Consider the following 27100-nt stretch of genomic DNA (forward strand, 5'->3'; position numbering starts at 1 on the left):
TGTTGTAGGGTTTAACGTCATTTTTCAGCACAAGATAGGCTATACATGGCGGCCAGTATTAATGGTGGAGGAAGAACCCGGGAAAACCCCGGAAAGAACCACCGACCCACGAGAAGCTACTGGCAAGCTTTCTCACATACCCACATTGGCTGAATCTGAGACTCGAACCCACGCAGACAGAGGTGAGATGGCAGTGAACCGTAACGGAGAACGCTTTAGACCACTCGACCACTCGGGGCCCCCCCTTGATGAGGAAAAGAATGAAATTATTCAATGAGTTTTATAAATTTCATTTGTGAAACGAACATTTAAATAATACTTTTGGGCAAATATTTAAATTGGAACCCAGTATTTGCATAGTAATTACATTATTCATACATAAATTGTCTCAAGTTACTCAACTCTGCAATGGCTAATAAGATGTGTTGCATCACTTAGCAAACACACAACGTATATGTACACTAAATGTAGCCATGATAAATAATTTGAAGTTGAGATCACAGCAGATATCTGAATATACATACAGCTGCCTCAGTTGTTTTGTCTTTACCTAGCATGTCATGTCATGTCATTTGTACTGTCATCTGATGTTAAATTGTTATATATATACAAATTATGATATGCATATTTTAACTGAAATAACACAGGAGTCATGTGATAACAATTTGTGATCCTTAAATATTTATGGCTCGAGCTCCCCAAAAATTCTGGAAAATTACCTGGTGGCCAAATATATGTAAAATTTAATATTTAAAATTTAATATAGAAAAAGTCAAAGGATATATGACAAAAAAGAAAACACTGATATACCTAAATATCAAATGTACCAAAAAATTGGTTATTTTTGTTTCTGGATTTGCTGCTGCTTTAGTGTTAGTATTATTAACCCATGATTAACTGGTTTCCCCTTAAACTAATTATTTATAATTTAAAAAAAACTACACAACAGAATTTCACCCAACAACAGTAGAATATTCCAATCAACTGTTTTCAGAAAGTAATAATTAATTAATTATTAACTGACAAGATGCCTTACTATACTGAAAAGATTTAACACCTAATAAATGGATATTTTGGAAAAACTGCATAGTAAAGTTTTTTTTAAAAAAGTTCTGGATTTGGATTTTTTTCACGTAGCTTTAACAATTTTTCAGTCATATCGCTACAATGTCTGCAGTGTAGCAGTTTATAGTGATGTCTAGCCCTGGGGCATAATGCCGCAGACATGTAGCATGATGTCCCACCCAGTCACATTATTCTGCCACTAGGACGACCAGTCCTAACACTAACCTCTTAATGCTGAGCACCTAGCAAGGCAGCTTTTAGTACCATTTTTTAAAAGTCTTTGGGATGACTCGGCTGGGGTCACATCCACAACCTCCCACTTCCGAGGGGGACGCTCTAACCATTAGGCCACCAGAGTGGTGCGAGAGGGGAGGGGGGAACAGAAAAGTTTTGAAGGACGGTAATAAAAGTTGTTGCTATTTTCTTCTTAAATTGGGCAGATGTTTGACATTTTGTTCTCACTATATCATGCTGACAAACTTTAACACAATCCACATGGTTTAAGGGACTGATCGAATGTCTATTATTACACATCCTATTGCAATTGTTCAAGTATAAGGTTTTTGACAAATCCTGGAGATAAACTTTTGCACCTCATTTGTTTTGTGGTTATAGTGTTTAAACAAGGAAAACACACTGATCAAATAAGCTAAATAAGCAACACCTATATTGATTATCTGACAAAGAAACTGGGTAAATTACACCTAGACAGCTTTGAATTAAGCTTAGTCAGCATGATTGTTATTGACTGTCTGACAAAGAAAAAATAATTTGGCTAATTTGGCAGTTTAATGAATCAAAAAGAAGGGCAAGTTAATATAATGATATCTGATAACTCCCATGACAACTGTCCAATATGTGTCAGTCAAAACATTGATCTGCTGGACGTGTCCATAAACAGACAGATTTTAGGATTCAACATGCTCTACAACTAAATGTCAATCACCATCCTGCAACTACATCTGAATCCAGACACAAGAGTTATTAATGTCCAAACTCTAAATCATACTTAGAACTGTGTCTGTAAAACTTGCCAGCTTTCACATCAGACCAAAAGCCAAAATATTACAAATTAGGAAAAATTTATTTAAAATTCAGCACTGGAAGGAAAATCAGAATAGGTCAACTACATATAAACACAAATATGCCATGTAAAGGTCACTTCTGCCTGGAGTGATGAGTACATTGTAATGGGATCCACACATGACAATTTACTTAGCATGGCCTTAAACAGAAGAATATTTTTATGAAAAACCACACTGTGAGAAGATGGGCTTTTAGGGGCCACAACTCTTCAAAATGATCACAGGGAATCAATTCCAACTCGTTCAGGCTTTCATCAATAAAATGGTATATATTAACACTGGCTGAAGTACAATATTTCTTATTTAAGTTATGCTGTGGAAAGCAAAGTGAGGAAAATGGACAATCTGTAACTCTTCTAATAACATGGAACACTTGAAATTACATTCATTAAAGGTCTCGTCAATGCAAAGGTGTATGTAAACTTTGGCTGAAAATCCCCAAAATTATAAGTAAAGTTATTGCTGCAGAAACCAGTCAGAAGAACAAGCAATCAGGGACCATAACTCCTGTACAGTCTCAGATCTTGGTGAAGTTATCTTGCTGAAATCAAATTTAGGAGGATTAGCAATCACATGCAAGTCTGAGCTAATTAATGTTCATACCAAAATGACACCAAAATAAGTTGAATGGTTCCTGAGCTATGCCAGTTACAAGCAACATTAAATATAAAGATATTAAGTTAATTGTCAAGGTCCATAACTATCCAAAATGGAGCTGACAAGACAACACAAAAAAGGTACATCTAAGTCCATTACACAATGTTGACACCACATCACATCTTATTCCTGAGCTATGCTGGTATTGGCTGTAGTGGATATATTAACGGGAAAAGGGCAATAACTATACCAAAACTGGACATGAATAGATGAACCTTTGGAAGGCACATCTAAATCTAACAGACAATACCCTGACCAAATGGCTTTGAATTATGTGTAATGGTTGCTGGTTATAAGAAGTGTTAATGCATAAACAGACAGACAGAATGACATCTGGACATGAAGCAGGTGATAGCTCCAGCATCCAAAAGTTTTATAAATGTGCAAAAATACCCCAAAACACTGCTGTAACTGCTTCAAAATTCAATCATGTCATCTACTTAATACCATTGTCAATTTTGTAAATTTCAAGGCTCCGTGTTTTATAGTTTCTGTGCTACTGTCCTAAAACAGATTCTGGATGGACAGCAGCAAAATAATAACCCCTACACCTATCACATTGGGGGAATAAATATTATTTCAAAAAGTAACACACTAAGTTAAAATATCAAAAAGTGAAGTCATCATGAAATGAAGAGTCTTTGCAGGTATGTCATAAAAAGAACCTAAAACAAGCACTTATTGGACACAAAATGTATTGAACTGATACATTCTAGAGGCAACTCAAAGCATACACTATTTTTTTAATAGTAAATTATGCTTCTTCAGTAATACTTATTTAAACACATCACATTAGGCTAATTTTCTCAGCTACCTATTATCCAGCCCTCCTGGAATACAACTGTTGGTGTTGCTGTGGCTTTAAGGCCATTTTTCAGCACATGATAGGATCTAAATTGTGGTCAGTACATCTGGTGGAGGATGAACCTGGGAAAAACTCTGTGAAGAACCATCAACCCAAAGAAGTTACTGGCAAGCTTTCTTACATACCAATGCTGGTTGAGCCAGAGACTCAAAGCCATGTGGACAGAGGTGAGATGTCAGTGATCTGTACAGACAAGTGCCTTAGACTAATTGGCCACCTGGGGCTTCATGAAAAACATCTTCCTGCCTGTATGTTATATAGACTAAGGGAAGCAACTCTACAAGATAACTATTCTTCTACCTGCTACGGTAAAATCCAGTTTAAACCAGCTTTTATTTGAGTGAATCCATAAAGGAAGCTCACACTGAAGGTAAAGGTGTGAGGTATTATTTATGGTGTGATCAGGTAAGTATTATCGGAGAAACAATCAATTAAAATATTTGCTTTCTCAATAAAATACAGTACCTGAACACGTTATATTAGGACAATAGGTAAGAGGAAGAAATGCTGAGCATTCGACCTCTAGCTGTGTCACCCAGTAAGCGCATAATTGCTCTACAAGAGGATGCACTTCTAGTGTTATTTTATCACAATGACAGACAATTTGTGTGTACATGTGTGAGGGTGGCCGAGTGGTCTAAAGCGCTCTCCGTTACGGATCACTGCCGTCTCACCTCTGTCTGCGTGGGTTCGAGTCCAAGGCTCGGCTAGCGTGGGTACGTGGGAAAGCCTGCCAGTAGCTTCTCGTGGGTCGGTGGTTCTTCCCTGGGTTTTTCAGGGTTCTTCCTCCACCATTAATACTGGCCGCCATGTATAGCCTATCGTGTGCTGAAAAATGGCGTTAAACACTACAACAACTACAACTACAACTACATGTGTGAGGAAGATCCCTGTGGGATTCTGCACTTGATTATTGTCCCACCATCAAAAGTTTCTGAGGCAAATCCAGCAAATGTTGCATACTTATGTCTGGGTCTGTGTGATTTAGATTTTTAACGTAGCTTTAACAAGTTTCCAGTCATATCGCTATGATGTCTGCAGTGTGGCAGTTTAAAGTGATGTCTAGCACTGGGGCATCATGCTGCAGACATGTAGCATGATGTCCCACCCAGGAACATGATCCTGACACCAGGCCAACCAGTCCTAACACTAACCTCTTTAATGCTGAGCGCCTAGTGAGGCAACTGTTAATACCATTTTTAGAAGTCTTTGGTATGACTCAGCCGGGGATCAAACCTCCCGCATCCTAGTCGGATGCTCTAACCACTAGGCCACTGGAGCGGTATGCCTGGGTCTAAGGTTGTGGTTTCATGAATGGGAGTGGTCACTGTGTAGCTTCCACTAACTTAACTAGATTCAGTTCTATCCTTAGTGAGGTCATGTCATGCAAATGGAAGCTATGGAAGGTGAGATATTAGGCTCAAGGTAAAAAGTTGTTTGCATTTGGTAAACGGAAATCTTCATTAGTGTAAATGATTCTGTGAAAGTTCAGAGCACTCTGATTTAATAACTCCCTTTAGCCAATAAAAGCACTGGTGAGGATTTGTTGCATTCCTGCCTTCAAAAGCAGTAATCATCTTTTACAGCTCATGCTGATATTGTCCATGCATCTCAGGTAACATCTGGTGGCATCTGAGCATATTACAGGGTCCTGCAGCTTTGCTTCTCTCAACTCATCAATCAACGATAGGAAATGAAAAGTTATCGTTGGTTGACTAGTGACAGCAACCTGTTCTCAGAAATGAATCTGGTTGTGTCATGAAAATGAATGAACCTTCAGAACAGAACTGCACATAGTTGAGATTTACATGTATCATATGTAGCTCAATTACTTTGCATACTGAAGTAAGTGTTAACATAAACTGCTTTAAGATAGCTACTTCAGTGGGGCAGGGGAGAGATGGTGGCTCAAACTTAGACAAGTTTGAAATTAAAATACAAGATTTAATCAAAAATTGGATCCTATTGAGCACATCTTTATAGCATTACACTGGTGGGAAACTGGTTTAAACTAAGTATAATGGTAGCCACCTAGCAAGTAGAACATGGATGGCTTAAGAGATAGCAGAGAAAGTTATCCTAATGTAATGTGATCAGGTAATATATTTGACAGAAATTAATGGAATAATTTTGGATTAAGTTTTTCACCATTACTGTCTGCTTCATTAATGGAGGAGTTGGCTTCATCCTCAGCTTCTGTATCATTGTTAACTGAGCTAACCTCCTCTGCTGATACTGCCTCGTCATCCACAGAAGACTGAAAAGTCAAGAAAATACATTAAGAAATACTGCCTTGTCATCCACTGAGGACTGAAAAGTCAAGAAAATACATTAAGAAATACTGCCTTGTCATCCACTGAGGACTGAAAGGTCAAGAAAATACATTAAGACATACTGCCTTGTCATCCACTGAGGACTGAAAGGTCAAGAAAATACATTAAGACATACTGCCTTGTCATCCACAAAAGACTGTGATGTGATGTGATGTGATGTGATTTTGATTTTTAACGTAGCTTTAACAATTTTTCAGTCATATTGCTACGATGTCTGCAATGTGGCAGTTTATAGTGATGTCTAGCACTGGGGCATCATGCTGCAGATATGTAGCATTATGTCCAATCCAGTCACATTATCCTGACACCAGGCCGACAAGTCCTCACACTAACCTCTTAATGCTGAACGCCAAGCAAGGCAGCTGTTAGTACCATTTTTGTAAGTCTCTAATATGACAAGGCCGGGGATCAAACCCACGACCTCCCGCATCCAAGGCGGATGCTCTAACCACTAGGCCGCCAAAGTGGTCTCATAAAAGACTGAAAAGTCAAGATAATATATTAGGACATACTGCCTTGTCATCCAAAGAAGAGTGAAAGGTCAAGAAAATACATTAAGACATACTGCCATTTGATTCACAGACAACTTAAAGGTCAAGAAAATACGTTAAGACATATTCCCTTGTCATCCAAATAAGACCAAAACATCAACAAAAGATGTTAAGACATACTGCCTTGTCATCCACTGAAGATGAAAGGTCAAGAAAACAATACTGCCTTATCATCCACATAGGACTGTAAGGTTGAGAAAATACATTAGGAGATACTGCACAATTTTCATATTTGCAGATGTACATTTATTGTTATACTGTTTTGAATTAGGTTTTATCATTGACACATTACAGCATAACCACTCATGCATCAGAGCAAATATTTAAACAAGACAGAGTTATCTCTATTTAATTACAAACCTCCTTCAGCCTTGTGTACCTTTATGAGTCCCCAAATCAAGTCAATGAAACAGGAACTTCAATGTGACTAATTTATTTTTTTCTTTTACATAAAGAAAAGTTCCAAAGTGAAGTGGTAAGGATGGATGATTCTTTATAAGAATATATTTTTAACATAATAAAATATCCTTTACTATCATCATCCACACAAACTAAGAAACATATCCTATTGTTACACATTTTAATTCTGTTTATCTAACATCTGCACGACTCTGCAAGAACTATATATCTTACTTTTCACTGAAGAACACATGGATAACAGAAAATATATATAAATCCATGGGTTCATGAAGGCCTGTTGACAGGAAGCAGGTTAAGTTAAAACAGGCTTCATAAGGAGACCACTCTGGTAGCCTACTGGTTACAGCATCTGCCTCAGATGTAGGACGCTGCGGTTTGAACACCATTCCAAGTCATATCAAAGACTTATAAAAATGGTACTAGCAGCTGCCTTGTTTGGTGTTCAGCATTAAGAGGTCAGTGTTAGGACTGGTTGGCCTGGTGCCAGGATAATGTAACTGAGTGGGACATTTCTGCAGCATGATGCCCCAGTGCTAGACATCACTATAAACTGTTACACTGCAGACACTGTGGTGACATGACTAAAATTGTTAACCCTATATTAAAAATCTAAATCACACATCACACAACTATATATGGCACATGGAGTACAATCTATCGGGGTAAGGGGATGTAATCTGTTAATAATTACTTCCCTTTGTCCACACAATGTATAGATTGGGAGACTTTTCAAGTCTATGGGAGGGCTGGATTCCTGAGGTAGCAGAAGTAATTCCTAACATTAATGTGACTGGGTATTATATTTGACAGAGAAAATCAAAATCGTTACAGATATGAGGGTCTGCCAATGCTTCAAAATTTTATTCCAGTGTTATACATTCCTGTAATTGATGCATCTAACAATTTACTTCTAATATTTATGGAAACAGTTACTCCACATTACATAACAGGGTTGGCAAGTCTACATGTTGCACTTAGTTCAAAGATGGCTATATTGGCAATAAAATGCCTTAAAAACAGATATTACAGAAAATGACAACACACAGTGGTAGACTGGAAATTATTCCAAACTTCTACAATATCCCAAAGGTATTTAGCCATACTTAAAGAAAATCTTATTCAAACATAGGCACCCTGTCTTGAGTGTCAACTGGTTATCAGAAATGGTGTTTCAATGAGACACTTTAGCATTTGCCAGTAGGGATAAATGTAGACTCATTAAAAGCTTGAATGAATATTAAACATACTGAAGCTTAGAACCAATCTTTCATTCATTTCAGATGGAAAAGCTAACAGTTGTGAAGACAGGCAACTTCATTGCACAGACAGGGTCAGCCAGTTGACATGTAGAAATAGATTCTGACAAGGCTACACTGCCAGTGAAATACTTTAAAAAACAGATATTAGCAAAAATGAGATCACATAGTGGTAGAGTTGGAAATGATCCCAATAATCAACAATACCCACTCCCCCCCCGTAAATAAACATACTTAAAGAGAATCTTATTCAAACATAAGCATCCCACTCTTGAGTGTCAACTGACCATCGGAAATGGTGTTTCAATGAGAAACCTTAGCATCTGCGCATAGGGATAAACACACTCATTAAAAGCTTGAAAATTAAACATACTGAGCTAAGAACCAATCATTCATTCATTCCTGTTGGAAAACCTAATATCCAAATGTTTTTAAAATAATGTGTTCTAGTTCTGATGTCACCAATTCTTTTCAAATAGGGCTTGTTCACTTATCAAAATGCTAACACGTTAAATTTCACAAGACAGGAATGTCTTCTTTCTGACCTTGCATAGGCAAACAGTACCAATACCTTATAAGGCATATGTTCTTTGTATAGTGATCAATACTGATGAAAACTGTTGGCCAATGAGCTACCTACTTTTTACTTTTACAGTTATTGGGCTATGCAGCAGATGTCAAGAATTTTGCATCTGGAGTTGAATTCTTAGCTCAACAGTAATGTAGTCCATCAGTATTATGCTGATAAATACAAGAAAAATCAGCATCTCATTAATGATATAAAGAGTCTGTCTCATATTTACCCATGTTTAAGGTGCCCTAGTCAGTGAACAGGATGGACTAACATTTGTCATTGCTTAATCCTCTGAAAGATCTGGGTTTGTACCATTAACTTGAAACCATCCAGACGAGCAATGACCCTGATCTGCCAGTCCTTTATGAATCGGTGGATCTGGATTCATGATGTTCATCAGGACAAGCATAAACCTTGTTTTACCAGCTCTTTGTGCAATAATAGATCTGGGTCCATACTGAAATCATATGGACCTGTGTAGACCCTGTTCTGTCAGTCCATTATACAATGGTATCTCTGGGTCCATGCTGTTCACTTTAAATTATCAGAACCAGCATAGAGCCTGTTCTGCTGGACCATCATAAAACTTGGGATCTGGGTACATGATGTTCCCTTGAAATCGTCAGAATTAGCACAGATCCAGTTCCACAGGCCCATTATGCAATGGTCAATCTGGGTCTGTGCTGTCTGCAGTTGTATGTGTTAAGCATGGATAAATATTTATTTTACTGTTTGTCAGGAAAGCTGTGTCCATGATTTCTGAGAAATCAAGCCTAGATCATATGGACCAAATTATATACTGAACAGCATAAACCCAAATGAAATGAAAAGTTACTTGTTACTACACAATGGGTATATAGGAATAAAACAAAGCAAAACTCCAACACTAGAAAATTTAAATTAAACAACCCACCATCTTATGTGTGTTTCAAACTGTAAAGTTTCAACCCTTCTTGTAATTATCACCCAAAAATGAAAATACTAACTTCTGCCTTCTGTGTAGAGATCTCTATCTTTGTAGTTTTAGGACTAGATGCAGGTATGGCTGAGATCGACTTCTCATCCTTAACAACCTTCTTAGTCTTGGTTGAATCATCATCTTTTTCAGATATGTCTGATTTCACAGCCTTATTCCTCTTGGCTGGTACTACGACCTCCTCAGATTTAGTTCTGACTGCAGCTGCTTCTTTTTTAGTGCTGGCAGCTGTCACATTGTTAAGTTTGGCTTTTTTGGGAGGTATAACCTCCTCAATTTCAGATTCTTCTTCCTCCTCCTCCTCCTCCTCCTCTTCTTCTTCTGATGATGACTCTTGTATGACCTTTCTTTTGTTATTTACAACTGTTTTTCTGTCAGCAACCTGAAATTAAAATCTCCATATAAAAAGAAACAGATTGCAAATAATACTGTTTGCATTTCTTGCTTTGTAATTTTCTAAAGTAGCTTCAACCTATTTTTATAAATATGCCAAGAAAATTACAGCTGAATGGGTACCTTAGGAATCCTAAAGTTTCTCATTACCTGCATATCATTGACTCCCATCCCCAAACATTGTTGTTGTTGTTGTTGTTGTAGGGTTTAATGCCATTTTTCAGCACATGATAGGCTATACATGGCGGCCAGTATTAATGGTGGAGGAAGAACCCGGGAAAAACCCAGAAAGAACCACTGACCCTCGAGAAGCTACTGGCAAGCTTTCTCACATTCCCACATTGGCTGAATCCGAGACTCGAACCTACGCAGACAGAGGTGAGATGGCAGTGATCCGTAACGGAGCGCTTTAGACCATTCGGGGCCCCTCCCAAACATTGCAGAGGTCTCCAGACATAATAGGGTTATTTACAACCAAAAGCACTGTAAAGTACCCGATTTCCAATTCCCCCACCCCATGCCAAAATTGCTCCTGGATGTAGGTTTTGTACGAGTTTTACGAAGTGGAAGGGTGAAATATTTCCAAATTTGTGTCTGATGGGGTTGAGAAGTGGTTGCAAATGGTATGTTGAGATGAGAGAAAGGTTCTCGTAATCAGCTCCTGAATGAAAGTTATTAACATCCATGACAGATGGCATTCAGACAACATGTAAGAAATCACCAAAAACTTTACTGATCTATTGAGAGCTTTAAACAAACTCATAAATTAATGTTTTCTTCCATGACTTGACTTTACAAAATTCTCAACCTGAATATTTTTGAATGTGTGTATGTATCATTGTTCATAGAGACATTCAATATTAATTTCAAGCACCTGGAAATGTTAAAAAAAGTTGTTTTCAAGCACTATGATCAACTGCATCATAACTTGGGAAGAATCTTGATTATACTGTGTAAAGTGCAGAACATTTCAAATCTGATTATCAGACAAGGACTTTCAAATATGTTTTTCTTAACTAGTTTTGTGAAGACAGTGGAGCTGTTCGGGTTTGGGACTGAAGGGGGAAATCATCTCATCTGCATTACTTTGGGATTTAGCTGTCTTATTTGCCAGATTTTCTGACTCCCTCTGGAGTTTTTCATGTTTATGCAAAACAAATTCTAAAGTGCCATATAAGTAAGGTATTTATTACCAAAAAGCATAAATTCATAAAAAATAAATGACAATTTTTCCACATAAACCTTTTTAAAAAGGCAAAGACTTTCAAAGTTGGAGCTCTATCTCCATACCGGTACAGAAATGTTGCCCTCGTTACTCTTGTAACATGCACAAGGGCACATCATGTCTCTTCTATATTTCAGAACCTGAACTCATTATTCATGGAAACACAGGGCACACCAACTTGATGTATTTTTTTCTTCTTCTTTCTACTGTGTTCATAAAAGCATAACTGTAACTCAAGGGTTTAAAATGCAAGAGTTTTGTTCACTACAACTCACTTTGTTAGACTTTGCAATGGTTTTAGAGCCTTCCGGTCGAGACTTGGGAGTTGAGTTGACCATTTTCCTGGTATTGGCTGTGGATTTTGAAGCTGGTGTAATCTTTGACCTTGAAGATGTACTGCTGACTGACTTAGACTTGGTGACATTCACAGGAGATGGTGAACGAGCTCTCTTTGAAGAATTCTTGGTTTTTGGCAATGGAGATGGGGACTACAAAATAATACCATGAGAAAATAAAATTCAATTACAACTCAATGATTCCAAGAAAATTTCCATAGCAGAAGTAATGTAACCTGGATTAAATCTGAGAAAGAAAACCAGTGAATCATAATTCTAACAAAAATCTGGGCAAAAAAATCAATTGTTTTTCTCGGAACAAGTAGCTGGCACCATCAGGCTACAGTATTCTACTGCCAAAATGATCTTTGTTGTTGTTGTTGTGGGGTTTAACGCCATTTTTCAGCACACGATAGACTATACATGGCGGCCAGTATTATCGGTGGAGGAAGAACCTGGGAAAACCCCGGAAAGAACCACTGACCCACGAGAAGCTACTGGCAAGCTTTCTCACATAACCACATTGGCTGAATTCGAGACTCGAACCCACGCAGACAGCAGTGAGATGGCAGTGATCTGTAATGGAGAGTGCTTTAGACCAATCGGCCACTCCAAAATGATTAAGTGTGCATCAGGTGTATTAGGTATGAAGTTTGTTATTAAAATAAGGAAATAACTTCAAACAATATACTCAGAATCATTCATATTATTAAGGTCAATCAAGGAATTTGTAAGATAAAGCTTCACTGAATCTGATCAACATCAAAATAAATCTGTGGTTGCTACATAGTTAACAATGCATAGAAATATTCTTAGTCAAGGGAAATAACTCTGTAACATGTCATTATAATCTGATCAATCATTAAATTCATCTATGATCTTGTCAATATTAAACCACACAGCAACGTTAGATAAAAATCATAATAAAATTACCGATGTAGTAATGCTAAAAACCATTGCAAGCCTATTCTGGGCTGACAAAAGATCATAATTTTGAAAAACAGTTCAAAATATGATAAATTTTGTAATATGAGACCATATTTAAATTAAGCTGCACACAATTCCTGATTTAAATCAAACATAACATACTTATGCTGAAGTGTTCCAGCTCTAAGTTGATTAAGATAACTTGGTACAGTATGGTCAAAACAGACTGCTCCCTGAATTCATTTTAGACCTTGTTTGACAGACACTTAACATCTGAGTTGGATGAATGAATGATAAAATGTTCATGCTATATTGTTCACGGGCCATAAAAATGCCCATTCTAGGTCCCATTCACAGGCCAAATGAAAACCACAACTTTGTACTATTAATACTATATGGTCCAATTCCTGAAACCTTGTACAGATTAGGCTTTATAGCAAATGTGGTCAACATAAACAGAAAACAAAGTTGCCAGACTGTTCAGAAGACATCCAGATATTTTTTTCAGTCAATTCATCTGAGTCATCATTGGGATGAAAATATATCGAGAAAATTTGGTTGAAATAAAATAGAAAATATATATGCTGAGGTGTTCACACTTTTTCATACATGGGTTGTGAGACAAATGTAATGACTGATGGACACTGTTTCAATATTCCCTCACCTAAGTGGCTGGGAACAACAACCAGATGAAGTAAATCTGGTCCACATCCTCTCTGCCATGCAAAAATAACTGTATAATCTTTGATAAAAAAAGCACATGACTCTTACATCTATTATATATCATGTGGTGAGAATACAAACTGCATATTTTCACCAGAACATTGGCTATATGGTACCAACGAAAAGTGCTGCAATGCTTTCAATGCTTTTCCACAAAGAAAATGTAGACATAATCTAAATTACCACCTGACGATCTAATAAAAAGCACATTTATAGAAAGTGGAAGTAATTACCATCTTCTGAATTCAAACAATCTTAATTACCATCTTCTAAATTCAAACAATCTTGAATGGGCATATAAGTGCATGAACATAAACCTGCGGTAACAATAGCTTTGTATAAATTAGTGTTATTCATTAGTAGAAAGGTTGTAACACTGGGGAGAGATTCCGAGTTAATATGCTCCCTCAGTCAAATTGGGCCAAGCTCTTTTGTCATGCAAATTCAAAAAGTTGGAACAAAAATGTTTTTGATGTAACATATGACATATAACAGATGCTGCACTATACTGTAAGCTTACCCAATCTTATGTGAGGTAAGTTAAAAATAATAAACTGAATGTTATCAAAACATTATAAAATGTATAGAGTTAATTAAAGGCATAAAGACAGATATTTTTCATTCACAGCAGTTAAGAGTAGAAAAATTACACTATGAAACCATTTAATTCCTGGAAAAAATCACAGATTTATTTTCCATAAGTTGTCAGAATTCTTCTCATAACTGTTAATAACAAAATTGTTTCCTACTTTTCCCTTTTTTGTTCTATCGTCTTCCTCCCTTTTTTCCTCCTCTCTTTTTCTCTCTTCTTCCTTTCTTCTTTCCTCTTCTTCTTTTTTTTTTCTTTCTTCCTCTTCTTTCTTCTTTTTTTCTTCTGCCAATTTCTTTCTCTCCAATTCCTGTATCTCACGGGATGAAGTGACCACACGGTTTTTCTAAACAATATCAAAAGAATTTAATACAAATTATTCATGTACAAACATCAAAAAGCAGAAGACAAGAGGTCATTGTTAACATCCATTATGAACAACCCTAAAACAGAGACCATCAGAGTTATTTGTGGGTAAAGGAGCTAAGTCACTAAGACTTCACAACCATTCTGTTTGTTAATACCTTTAATCATCATAACATTCAAATTGTAATTAGTCTTTAACAACCACGATTTTACATATTACATGTACATTAAAACTCATTACATTCAGTCTAATAGGTCTCAAATCTAATTCAAATCAAGATCTCCAATATAACAGATCTGATGCACACCTATATGAGATTATGTTTTGCTGACCTTTCATTTCACCAATCATATTACAGCTTTTACATTTATGAAAGTGAGAAACATAATTCTACACGTCTTTTTTTTTACAATAACCCCACCTCACCCCAACACAAAATGTAAATTTTTATCTGATAGGTTATGAGAAATGTTACTAAAAAAAATGGGATAGAGAGTTCCATAGGTCACCATAAGAGAAACTTTACCAGTGTCTGTTAGATTCATTTATTACTAGTAGATATTGATTTTAGTCAGGCTGATTGGTCTCAGGATTATTTAGCAGTTCCGTTTAAACATACATAGAAAAGGCAGTTTTCAGAGAACAAGATTGTTTTGCTTAGGTACCATGCATATTCTGGTGGAATAGCTACCAGTTTACAAGATCAAACTAATATGATTATTAAAAAAAACCCCAAAACCCCAAGTCAAACAAGATACAAGTTTATTCATTAATAGATAACAATTATTGGCATTATTTACATCATCAATAATACAGACAAAAATGCTTTTGTATGTTAACGTCAGTGACAATATAATCACATACAAAACAAATTAAAAATTTAATATTTACTTGTACTAGATACAACTTGGTCTGAGGAGACAATGACTTTCAGACTAACATGTAACTTTTAACATAAAATACCGTTGCTCTGCTACCAGAATGAGTCAACATGTACATCTGTTATTAAACTGATTTGTGTTCAAAATGAATGGACTTAATGTGTAACATGAATCTGGCAAAATAAACACAACATTCCGACCCATGTCTTGGTATTACCTTTACATTCAGTATGCAATTATTCATTTTTTTGCATTAAATCAATGTTGTTATTTCAAACAAAATAACTACGAATTTTCTTTCGCTCAAAATATCTCTGCAAAGTATTTTAAAATCCCGATGCAAGAAATATTTAAAACGCTGTAAAAACATCTCCTTAGTGCAAAACCCGATTAAATCCTTATGGGAAATCCAACTGAGACAGTCACATTAAAATGATGCTCATATTAAATTCATTACCTTCTCCCATTTTTCACCTTCAAGAACTTATTAGGTTCCAATCCTCAACAATATGAATATTTGCAGACTAATTTAAGTAGCATTTTATTGCATCATGAATAGATTTCATGTCCATTATACTTACATGCATCTTTTCTAACATATCTTGTTTCTTCTTGATTTCCTGAAAAAAAAGTTAGTACAATAAGTGAACTGATCACATTTTTTAAAAAAAGGATAATTCCTATGCCTCAGCTTGTCCAGTTGTATCATATGCAAACATTTTCAATGGGCAATTTACAGCCGCTGGACTGTTGAATGTATATCCTGCTGAGTCTACAACCTTCAAGTAGTCACCAGCTGCAGCTGTTGCTTTCTCTGTACTTGGCGCTGTGTATTTCCTTGAAAGTTAAGTCCAACTACAAAATGCTCAGACCCAGATTTCCACTGCATAATGCACTGGCAGATCTGGGTCCATGTAGTTTGTTAGGCATTATCATAAAATATTAAAAAAACACAGACCCTGATCTTCAGGTGCTTTACGTGACAGCAAATCAGGGTCTATGTTGTTTGCAGTTGGACTTGACTTATGAGTATATATTTACAAAATGGATGACAAAATCATACTGTTTAATATAATTTCAAGCATACTGCTTTTACAATATTTTGTTTTAAATTTTACAATCTCTGCTTCTCCTTTGATGTAAATGGGGAATATAAAAGATATAGGAAAATAGAGATAAATGTTTATACTGACACATAAAAGCCCTTTAGCCTCATGTCTGACGACCAGGAATTACATTGGAAAATCAAAGGGACAAGAAACCAATTATATAAACTTTACTCACTCAGCACCAAGAGTGGCTTTATTTGACAATTACCGAGTAATACTGTTTATACTCATACAACTTCAAACAACATGACCCTGATCTGTTGTTGCATAATGTGCCAGCAGATCAGAGACTGTTTGTTTTACTGATCACCCCTAACAAACTTTATAGACCCAGATCTGCTGTGCATTATGTGATGGCATATCTGGATCTGTGCAGTTGGACTCAACTTACATATTAGTATATATGGTACATTATTTGACATGTCAGAAACCAATTAACAAATTTTCTCCAGCTATTTACATGAAAGGTTCTGCAGTCAAAGTAACAAAGACAGAGGTTCAGCCTCATTACTAGTTAAAATGACATACCAGACAACTTCAGAGTCTGAGTTTTGCACTTGTCAAATCTGGTGGCTTGTTCTTAAAACAAGAGTCTTTCTACCCTCTCAAAAGAAAATTTCATAAAATTCAAACTAAGATCAATTCTTCCATTTTATTGCTGAATTTTGCAACCATCTCTGATAGTCTTGAGAGAAAACAAGAGCTTTAAATTAGCTGATGTGGTGGACATAGTGTATGTTTGGTGTTTTGAGTTTAACATCATTTATCAGCACAAGACAGGCCATGCATGGCGGCCAGTAAACTTAGTGGAGGAAAATTCAGGAAAATCATAGTAAGAAGCAACAACCCATGGGTACCTACTGGCAGCTATCTCCCATATCCACAATGGCTGAGCCTGCGATTTGAACCCACACAGACAGAGATGAGATGGCAGTGACTGGGAAAGGCATACATGTTAGACCCAGGACCCCAATGGAAGATGTCAGATTATCAATTTTCATCAAGTATCAATTAGACTTCATAAGAAGTCTTTTAATGAAAAACAAACCATGATGATAAGAACATCCATTCTGGAGTAGCAGCAATAACAAGACTTTCAAGCTGGTCACTATGACGAGTATAATGGATGTGGAAGCAATAACATCTTCATTTGGGACCAACCAGACATCGTATGTGTTCTGACAAAAACCCTGTGTCAATATGACTTTCCATTCTGGGGAAGTTCAAGAAATATTATGAACTTCTGAGAGTGGTAGGTGTAAGTTGAAGTTGTTTACAGTTGCAAAATGCACAATGGAGAGAATATTTGTATACCTCTAAAAACACTTTTCATATTGTACTTATGGTAATTTTACATGATCTAAGCAACCATCTAACTGAAATGACTGCTCCCTTGTAGTTTAAAGAACAGCTTGAATTAGTGTAAAATACACCAAGTTCTTAAAAATATTTGTCCCTCTTTCATTTGGCACATAATAGCAATACAAATTTGGGCATGTTTTGCCATATGCCCTTTTTCAATACTCTGCTAATAATCTAGATTTGCAGACCTGCCAAAGGAAAAAAACTGGGATTTGGAGAAAACAAAATCAGGGCTGTTCCAGTAAAACATATGCCCCCCCCCTGGGCACTTTCAAATTCAACCAACCCACAACAGAAGCAATACAAAAATTATGATCCACCGTCAGATATGTTTTAATCAAAAAATGCTGCCCCCTACAGAAGCATATTTTTTTTAACATAATTTCTAGCTATGGGTTAGTGGGCAGTAAAAGTGATTTTAATATTGGGTTGGGGACAGACGCGATTTAAATGACAGCTGGCTGGAGGTAATCTACTGAATTCTTATAGATCATACAATCTACTGCATATTTGTATTTGTATTCATTCATTATAATCAATCTTTTGTCCATTTGTTTGTTTGTCTGTCAGCCATGTAGTATGTCTATGATACTGTGAAATCACAAAATTTTCATGGTGGCTTATTATTTATAGATGTCATTGATCGGTCCCTTAATACCTACTAATTTAACATCCATGAATACAGATTTTATAATAGGGATTTCTATTCTAATACAGATGTCATGAATTTGTATCCTTACTAAACTGTGTGTTTATTAAAGTGATCACTATGTTTTGCTATTTTTCTTAGTTCTCAGGCATGCTGCTTTTGATTAGAATAATAGTTAAATCTTGATGTGCTTTAAATGTGTGGTCAGATGCTATGATTCCTTGTTATTTTTTTTGTTCTCAATAAATGTTTTGGTAAACTTATTATACTTGATTTGTCAGAAAAAATCCATTAATGCCTGTGGAAGTGATATTGCATTATTTCTGCCTACTTTTACACTATATCATATCTTGTAAGAACATATATTTCAGTTACCCATGTCTTATTTTTATGCTTGTTGCAAGACTAATATAAAGTTTAAAATAACAAAAGAAATATAGCAAGTCAAACATTTTTATATCATTAATTAGATTTTTTAAAAATGGATGAAAAATCAAGGAATGATTTTTCCCACCTGAGTACTTGTAAAATCAATGTCATTGCAGTTAACTGTATTGTCAACAGCATCATCATCAGCATCACTGATGGCCTAGCAGTAACATTCTGCAGTTTCAATCCAGTTGTCACGGGTTCTATCCCACACTTCAAGTCTTTCATATTAGACTTATACCTATGGCCTGATGGGCTTTCATGGCAGAGTGGTATAAGATGCTTGTCTTTTGATACAGATCTGAGGGGCTTCAATTGCCAAGTGGTACAAAATGCTTGTCATGTGATTACTTGCCTCCAATGTGTAAGTGAGAATGTTGTCAGTTACTTGTGGAAGGTCAGTGGTTCTACATAAGTGGTGTTTGGTGCCTCAAAAGGACTTTGCTTTTCTTCAGCAGTAAAACTTGCTGCCATATATAGATTCTCTTCGTCTGAAAATGGTGTAAAGGCCATAATGATCTACTGAAACCCGAGATCTCATGTCTAAATGACATTGGCTGTTGGAGATAAACATCAAATCAACAGTGGCTCCATGTGCCCAAGTGTACTAAGGTGCTTGCTTTTACATCACTTGCACATCTCACAGAGTTTCTGTCACAGATCAACCAATTTGGGTTGGTGGTATTTTGGGGTTCTTCCTCCACCTAATATATTGTTTTTAAAAAACATCAAAACAGACCAAACTAAATCAACCAACTAATCCACTGTGGCAACAACAGCAAAGGTACTAGTCCATCATTTTTGCCACAGCTGTACGAGTTTATAAATTTTGACTAGTAATTTTTGTAGACCTTTGAATATCATCAATTATGCCTTTCTGACAGTTATCTAAAAGTCATCATCAGTTGGTACAAATGGATTTTTCATGGTGAGCATATGAGATGGAGAAGTCTTAAGCAATCCTGCATCACACGCTGTCAAAAACTTTACATTTTAGACCACTTAAAGTTTCTCCAGTAATGTCCATTGTTCCAACTAGAACTGTTATAACTTATTCAAGCTATGTTCACCGATATCTGGAGATATGCATCTGTAATTAATATTTGTAACAAAGTATGAGAATGCATCAATGTTTTTCAATGATGCATCTGAATTGAGCAACAACCAGAATCAACAAACCAAGAAATAAAATTATTCACATGTCTCAGACAGAAGTACAGTGTATGCCGGTAATCATAATCTGCCACATTTTTTCCCAACCATACTGATTCAGTGGACATAATCACCAGAATGGACAGAAATGGACCAGAACAGATATAACCAAAAGGTTAAAATCGATTTGATACATTTTTTAAGTAGCTAAATTTACACTGGTTTAGTTAACTGTACACCCTTTATTGTCTTCCCTTTTCATGTAATTTCTTACTGAAGCTGAGAAAATAACGTTGCACACAAAGAAAGAGGCACACTTCTACTCATTATTGTTTTTATTATACTTCTACATTCCAGCCTGTTCTTATGATCTTCTCCCCCCACATACTATTTGTCTTGTTTATGATATGTATCTAAATGTGTCACTTACTTTTCCTACTACTATACTGTCTGTGAATATACATTTCAATGCAAAATGCAACGGGGAGACTAAACCCAAGATTGAAAACCTCTACATTTCTGGATGTATTCTGCTTGGATTACATGTTCTGCACAAAACTCAAGAATTCAGGACTCGCTGTACTAATTCAGTTCCAACTGTAAACCTGTGTAAACACTATGATATTAAAATGTAATAACTTAAAATTGTAAGTGCTCATGATCAAAATTGTATCAGCATAGACACATCTATGACGACAGCTTTTGTGAAAAGAAAACCATAACAGCTGCACCATTTTCTGCACCTACACAAATTTGAAATGTGTGCTCTCAATACTGCACCAAAGAAAGAGTCAGCTGCTGATTTCAGTAACGAGTCTTCCAAACTTGGGTCTATACTTTTGTTATCAACCAATCAGGGACAGTCAAACCCATATATACTCTATTTTATCTTCACTGATTTATAGTATGGTTCTTGTTTTTTCATATCTGTAGTGAGTCCTTCAACAACTCTCAATGATTTTAAGTCTTTTTCGACCATGCTGACTGGACACATTGTAAGATAATGTTCAAGTAACAGAAATACCATGGGATAACCAGAGACCAATAAAATCAAATAAAATAGTCAAGTTATCTCCCCTGCAGGGATGCTTTCAGGATTTACTCTAAGTGTTGTGTGTGTGTGATCTCCAATGAGGGAGTGGTGGCAGGAGGAATAGCCATGGTTAAATATCCCCCTAAACACTTAAATATCTGTCACTCTTTCTTACTGTTCCACTCTGTTACGGGTCTACTGAAATCAAAATACTCAAAGAGATGGCATCTTTAGCTGTATAGCAATTATTACTGTGATGTCATTGGGCACTGTCACGTGGTTGTGGTGGGGTCTTGGTTGGGATGGCAGAAAGACCATAGGCTTACTCCACACTTTTTAGCTAATTATGATGTTGTCAAAAGAATAAAAACATTTCTAACAATTCAATTGGACTTGGATTATATACTTGATTCATAGTCAATGAACAGGTTCTAAAAGTAATGTCTTTATTTTGAAGACATGTTCCTCCATCAATTCAAGAGTTGAATATACCAAAGGTGAAATTAGTACAGTTGCATCCTAAATTACTATCATGGCTACTTCAAATGTTATTTAATGTGAGACTTTAATGCCAGAATTCATAGCTTCAGTGAATTTTGGGTTAAAAAATGAATTTCTTATCAAACAACTCAATTTGGTGCAGAGTATATTGTTTTTTTAATGATACTGTGAGAATTCTTGATGTGTAAAAATTGCACCAGAAACGAAGAACATCAGATCAGGAAATTAATACCACTGGGAAAATACTGATAGGAATATGCAGAAATAATTATATTATTATTTAAATGGAATATGTGATGACAATACGAGTACTGGTCCTACAACTCTGCAAAATACATCTAGTACAACTATTCTGTTGTTTCTAACAACACTAATATGGCGATAATTTCTGCACACATGAAGTTGACCCACTTTTTACTTTAGTTCCTTGCTAATTAAGTTTTGGATTTTATAACAAAACTAAGCACATTTTACCTTTTGATAATAATAAATGATTACAAATATTTAGATTGCAAGAAAATAGAAGTTATAATTTTATTAAAAGTACTGGTACCAGTAAAACTAAAGGAGATAGTAAAAAAGAATCAGGATGAACAGATTATTAGTGTAGTAAAGAATCCATATATCAGAATGACATCTGGAATATTATCATCAATTTCATCATTAGTTAATGACACTGCTTAAAAATGTTGTGTACTAGATAATAGTAATCCAATATGCAATACAAATACCAAATGATGGCTTGGAACTAAGTGCCAAAAGGTCTGCAGAAAATATCACCATGATCAAAATATACATAGGAAGAACCGAACACAAACTGGACAAATATTATTCATCTTGCTTTGACTTTACACAGATCATTCAGTCTCTTATATTTAATATCATTTAATTTTTGCACATTAGAGAGCAAGTACTTCATTTGGTAATGCATGTGCATGATATGAAAGTTTGTCTTCTTATTCTTTTGTTGCCAAAGTGGTTCTGCCAACTAGAGATCTACACACACATAACTATGTTATATGGAGATTCTCTGATGTTCCCTATGAGCATTAATCTGTTAATTAGTTCTGAATTTAATATGATCCTCCTCCTCTGTGTATGAATATTATTCTGTGCTGAGAACTCCTTTTATTGCCACCTGTCTGAAATGCATATGAATAACTAGCTTGAACAAGTTACTGTTCCTTATGGTTGTGCAATTTTCAACATCTCACAGGTACGGCCCCATGGGTATTCTCTCTTGGATATCTCTGTTCCAGAAATAAAATTTTTCCAGAGGTCTTGCAATGATTTTAAAACTAGGAGTGCTGGACTCCCATATTGGTAAAAATAGGAGTTCCACCAGCAAAAGTTAAAGTCCTCTCCCCAAAAAAACTATGCAAATTATAAGAACTATTGGTTGCCATTGAGTTTAATTTCTACATTCCTTATAACACCGACATAACTCTTGTTTGTCCATCAGAGTGAGGCTGAATTTTGTCAATCCAAGGAAGGTCTTTTTCAAAGCACTAAGCTAGGTATCATACACTTTCTTACACGTACTTTGGACTTGCACTCAATATCAATTTTGGGCTCAAAATCACAGACTGGTATTTCCAGTAACATTTTCCAAATGTCCAACAGACCAAAATTCATGAAATTCATTGTCATCATAGCTATCACCAGCAAGTATTTGCCGACTGAAAACGTCGACAAACCCTGTTGTAATTCAGCCATTTTGGTTTCCTGTGTGGTCCTTATTTGAAACACGCATTTGTAAAACTTCCATGAAGAAAATAAGTTTAAAACTACCATAAAATGCTTGTTCCAGGGCCAATGAACCAATCAAATTTAGTTTAACAGCCATTTATGTCAACTGAAGTATCTAGCTATTTGGATGTTGCATCAAGTGCTGCGAGACCGCTACTGGCAGTGCAAATTACATGGAGAAATGCACTTTTAAAGTTAAAGGTTTAATAAAAATTGCATACTGTGCAAAGCACGTTTTATATCACGACACTGACATAATTTGTGGAATGCCTATCACTGCTTTAAAAGTATGCAAATTCATACAAATTACGTGCACTCACACTGACTGGCATCATTTTCTGGCCCAATGTTTTATTCACGTTAGACCACCAGGCGGGGGTTAGATGCGATTTTAAACACATATTTGTTTTTTTCATCTTCTGACAACCCCACCTGCAATTTCTCATTTTGTTAACACAACCTACAACAAAAGCCATTTTCCTAACCAACCTTCCACTGTCAGAATCAATGTAGTTTGAAACACAACCTCCAACAGAAGTTTTTTTTTAGTGCCGTTCTGGGGGAGGGGGGAACAGCCGAGTCATATCAAAGACTTACAAAAATGGTACTAACACCTGCCTTGCTTGGTGCTCAGCATTAAGAAGATAGTGTTAGGACTGGTCGGCCTGGTGTCAGGATAATGTGACTGGGTGGGACATGATGCTACATGTCTGCGGTATGATGCCCCAGTGCTAGACATCACTATAAACTGTCACACTGCAGACATTGTAGCAATATGACTGAAAAATTGTTAAAGCTACCTTAAAAATCCAAATCACACACACATATCTGAAAATCTATCATTTTTTCATCTTCATCTTTTATGCTGATATTTAGTGTTAATTCAATTAACGCTCTAAATATTAGCATAAAAGATGAAAATGGCACATCTGTAGTGTATTCCTCGCAGAATTTCTTAATCACATTTGCTTTCTCTGCCTCCAAGTTCTTCTTTACTTTAGTCTGGTAAATGTATATGGTGGACAACTCAAGTTATTGTGCAGTTAACGTAATGCATTCTGCCTTATGGTGGACATATAAACACAGTGTACGTAAAATATCCCCCCTAAAAAAAGCCCTGCACTCAGAGCTAATCTGGATTCATATTTTTCAATCAGACAGTCAATGCAAAATATCAGTGCTAGATTGCAGTCAACAGCATCAAAATATGGTGAAGCTGCCTCTGTGCTGGAGTCATGTACCTAGTGCCAGGAAAAGAAACCCCCAAACTCCCCTACCTGGATTAAGTCTATAGGAGATAAATGTTGTACAGTAGTGACATTTTCTGTTTGTAGCAATAATAATAATAACAGTTAACATAAAGAGTGTAAACTCAATAACAAAACATCTACCTTAAGGCTTCCTACTAACTTCAAAGCACAGTCATGGAGATATATACTTGCCACCAACACCGATGAAATTCACTTTTATGTCCATATATTATTCTATGATAACTGTAGCACAGATTCCTCTTCCACACCTACCTCTTCTAGATCCTTCTTTTTCTGTTCCTGAGACTTCTGGTCCTTCTTCAGCACTCCCTCTGGTACATTCAACTTCTGTTCTGCTGTTGTACATCTGTAGGACAGAAAACCAACTTTAATGAAGTTATTTTAACCAGGTAAAAAACGAATAATTATATTCATATGCTTTGGGTGTGTTTGGAAAAAGTAATATGGAAGAAAATGGAAACAAGCACAAATAAGTGTTAACAGACTCCAATGTATGCCTTTGACAAAGAAGTTGCTTATCAACAAACTTAATGGCAAACCCTAAAATTTTAAAGCATTTATCAACAACTCCTACTATGGGAAAAGACCAGTGGAACAACTTTAAATCTGACATGATTTTGGTCTTCCATAAAAAAAGCTGAAAAAAATTAAGAGGTTGGGGTTCCTTCCCCAATGGGGTCTCATGGGGCAGTGTCCCCGATCTGGGGTCCAGTGGACCAAAGGACACCTGGCCAAAACCACATTTTACATTCATAAAAAACTGCTCCTGGTGCAACTTATGATGATAAAATAAACCAAAATAAAACTAATAAACTTACCAAAAATGTTTAACTTGATTTCAATAATTTCACAATATTTGTTGTCACGTGAATTGTTCTCCAATACTATTGCTGCTGAACTTATTTCATGTGCATATCAGTGTTCACATCATAATTAAGTCACAATAATTTGTAAATTTTTGCAGCAAATATATTATACTTCTCTCTTTTCATAACAAATCTAAAATAAACACCCAAGTACATCTACTATATACAAATAATCCCATACATTCATTTGTCTTTTTCTCCAAGGGACACAACCTGTTGATATGCCAGTCGAGCTCTTTTTGTGGCTTTGGCAAAGATTTCTTTAGCCTTCCTTTTTTGTCACCGCTCACTTTTTTGGCTCAATGTGCAATCGTTTCTTTTCCTTCTTAATGAGAGCCTTTCTCCTTTCAAGCTGGTGCTTGTACTGGCGACATGCGGTATGCATATTCTGACAGAGGGCTACATCTGTTCTCTCATGCAAGAAATCTTTCTTCCTATAGTAATTAAGTGCACTTTTTCCATATGCCTTCTGAGCTTCAATTTTTCTGTATGCAGCTTCTTTTGTAGGTGCTGTTTCAAACTCTTCCAACCGCAATTACCGTAATTCAGATCTTTCTTGCAGAGGTCACAAAATGCCAGTCCTCTAACGTTCAGTTTTCTTATAAACTGACCAACTGAATTTCTGTCAACTTTTCGCTCTAGCCATTCCCATTTCCATACATTTTTAAAACACTTATCTCAACTTTTTGTGTCATGGTCTCTCTCAACAACTTGGGACGCCATGTTTTGCAGCATGCTTCTTCTTTCCAATGCCATCAGTTTCTATTACACGAAGAATCATTGGATGAATTTAAACCTTTGACCAATCAGAATACTCTATATGAGTCGTGTGCTAACTAATATATGGAACGAATAATTTACAAGGGTCGTTGTGGAATGGGGTCGGTCAGACCGCTTTTAAAAAACTTGATCAGAGATGATATAAAAAACGGACTTTATCAAGAAAAATCTGATTCAAGTCAGGAGAAAAGTGGAATTCCGCTTTAAAATGGAGACAAATCATATCTGTTAAATTTAAGTCCCATTAAATTAGGGGTCAGGAACAGCACAGCAGTGACACACTTGCTACATGTTTCTGCAAACCTGCACTTTGTACCTAGCTTTGATGCGCAATTGTATGCAGTTGCCCATTCAGGGTCAGCAGTTTTCTCTGGATACCCTTGGCTGCATTCAGAAATGATGGCACTGGTCACTGCACTTGATAATTTTTAACTACCAAATGGGACTATTTTTAATGGGAATTTTCCATACTGTGGGCAAATGTTTGCAACAGTTGGACATAGCATTGCATTATCCTGATTCTAAACCATACTTGTCTAATGTTAACAAACAAGAGACTGGCCATGATCTGCCTGTCAAGTCCACCCCTGAGCATCAAAATGAAATACAGGTAAAAAATCTATATCAAACTGAATTACTTCTGGCAATTTGGAATGCATGACTCAACCAATGGAGGTAAAAGAAAACTAAAACCAAAGTCAGTGAATTCTGAGATATAGGTCACACTGACCTGCTATTGGAAATTGCTGTTGTACACATCAAGATGTATCCACATACCAAGAAACATGACTCTGAGGTCAACTGTACTTGAGAAACTGACCACTTTACTGAAGTGTAAGCAAAGGAAAAGAACTTTAATATCAAGTTTAATTTAAAGCTTAAGATACTATCACATTGAAAAGAAGGGAAAAGTTTTTATTCCCAAAAACAACCCATAACCAGATATGCATAATGTGTGTGTGTGTGTGATTAGGATT

The 27100-nt window shown here is 36.1% G+C and overlaps 1 protein-coding gene across 3 annotated transcripts in view; it reads right to left on the bottom strand.

Moving 5' to 3' along the window:
- The window catches only part of LOC149776986 (ATPase MORC2-like), a 134246-nt gene that overhangs the window by 50516 nt on the left and 56630 nt on the right, over positions 1-27100 (bottom strand). For 2 of the 3 annotated variants that reach the window (XM_089941722.1, XM_089941724.1), the window contains exons 18-23: positions 24730-24823; positions 15804-15842; positions 14135-14320; positions 11676-11888; positions 9793-10164; positions 5821-5929 (exon numbers count right to left, since the gene is read on the bottom strand). In XM_089941722.1, coding sequence (XP_089797848.1) covers positions 5821-5929; positions 9793-10164; positions 11676-11888; positions 14135-14320; positions 15804-15842; positions 24730-24823 — 1013 coding nt within the window. The remainder of the gene's footprint in view (positions 1-5820; positions 5930-9792; positions 10165-11675; positions 11889-14134; positions 14321-15803; positions 15843-24729; positions 24824-27100) is intronic. The other variant, XM_089941723.1, reaches the window with a different exon arrangement.

The sequence above is a fragment of the Sinohyriopsis cumingii genome, chromosome 18 (assembly GCF_028554795.1).
Source record: "Sinohyriopsis cumingii isolate HCF-2022 chromosome 18, ASM2855479v2, whole genome shotgun sequence".
NCBI classification, from domain to species: domain Eukaryota; kingdom Metazoa; phylum Mollusca; class Bivalvia; order Unionida; family Unionidae; genus Sinohyriopsis; species Sinohyriopsis cumingii.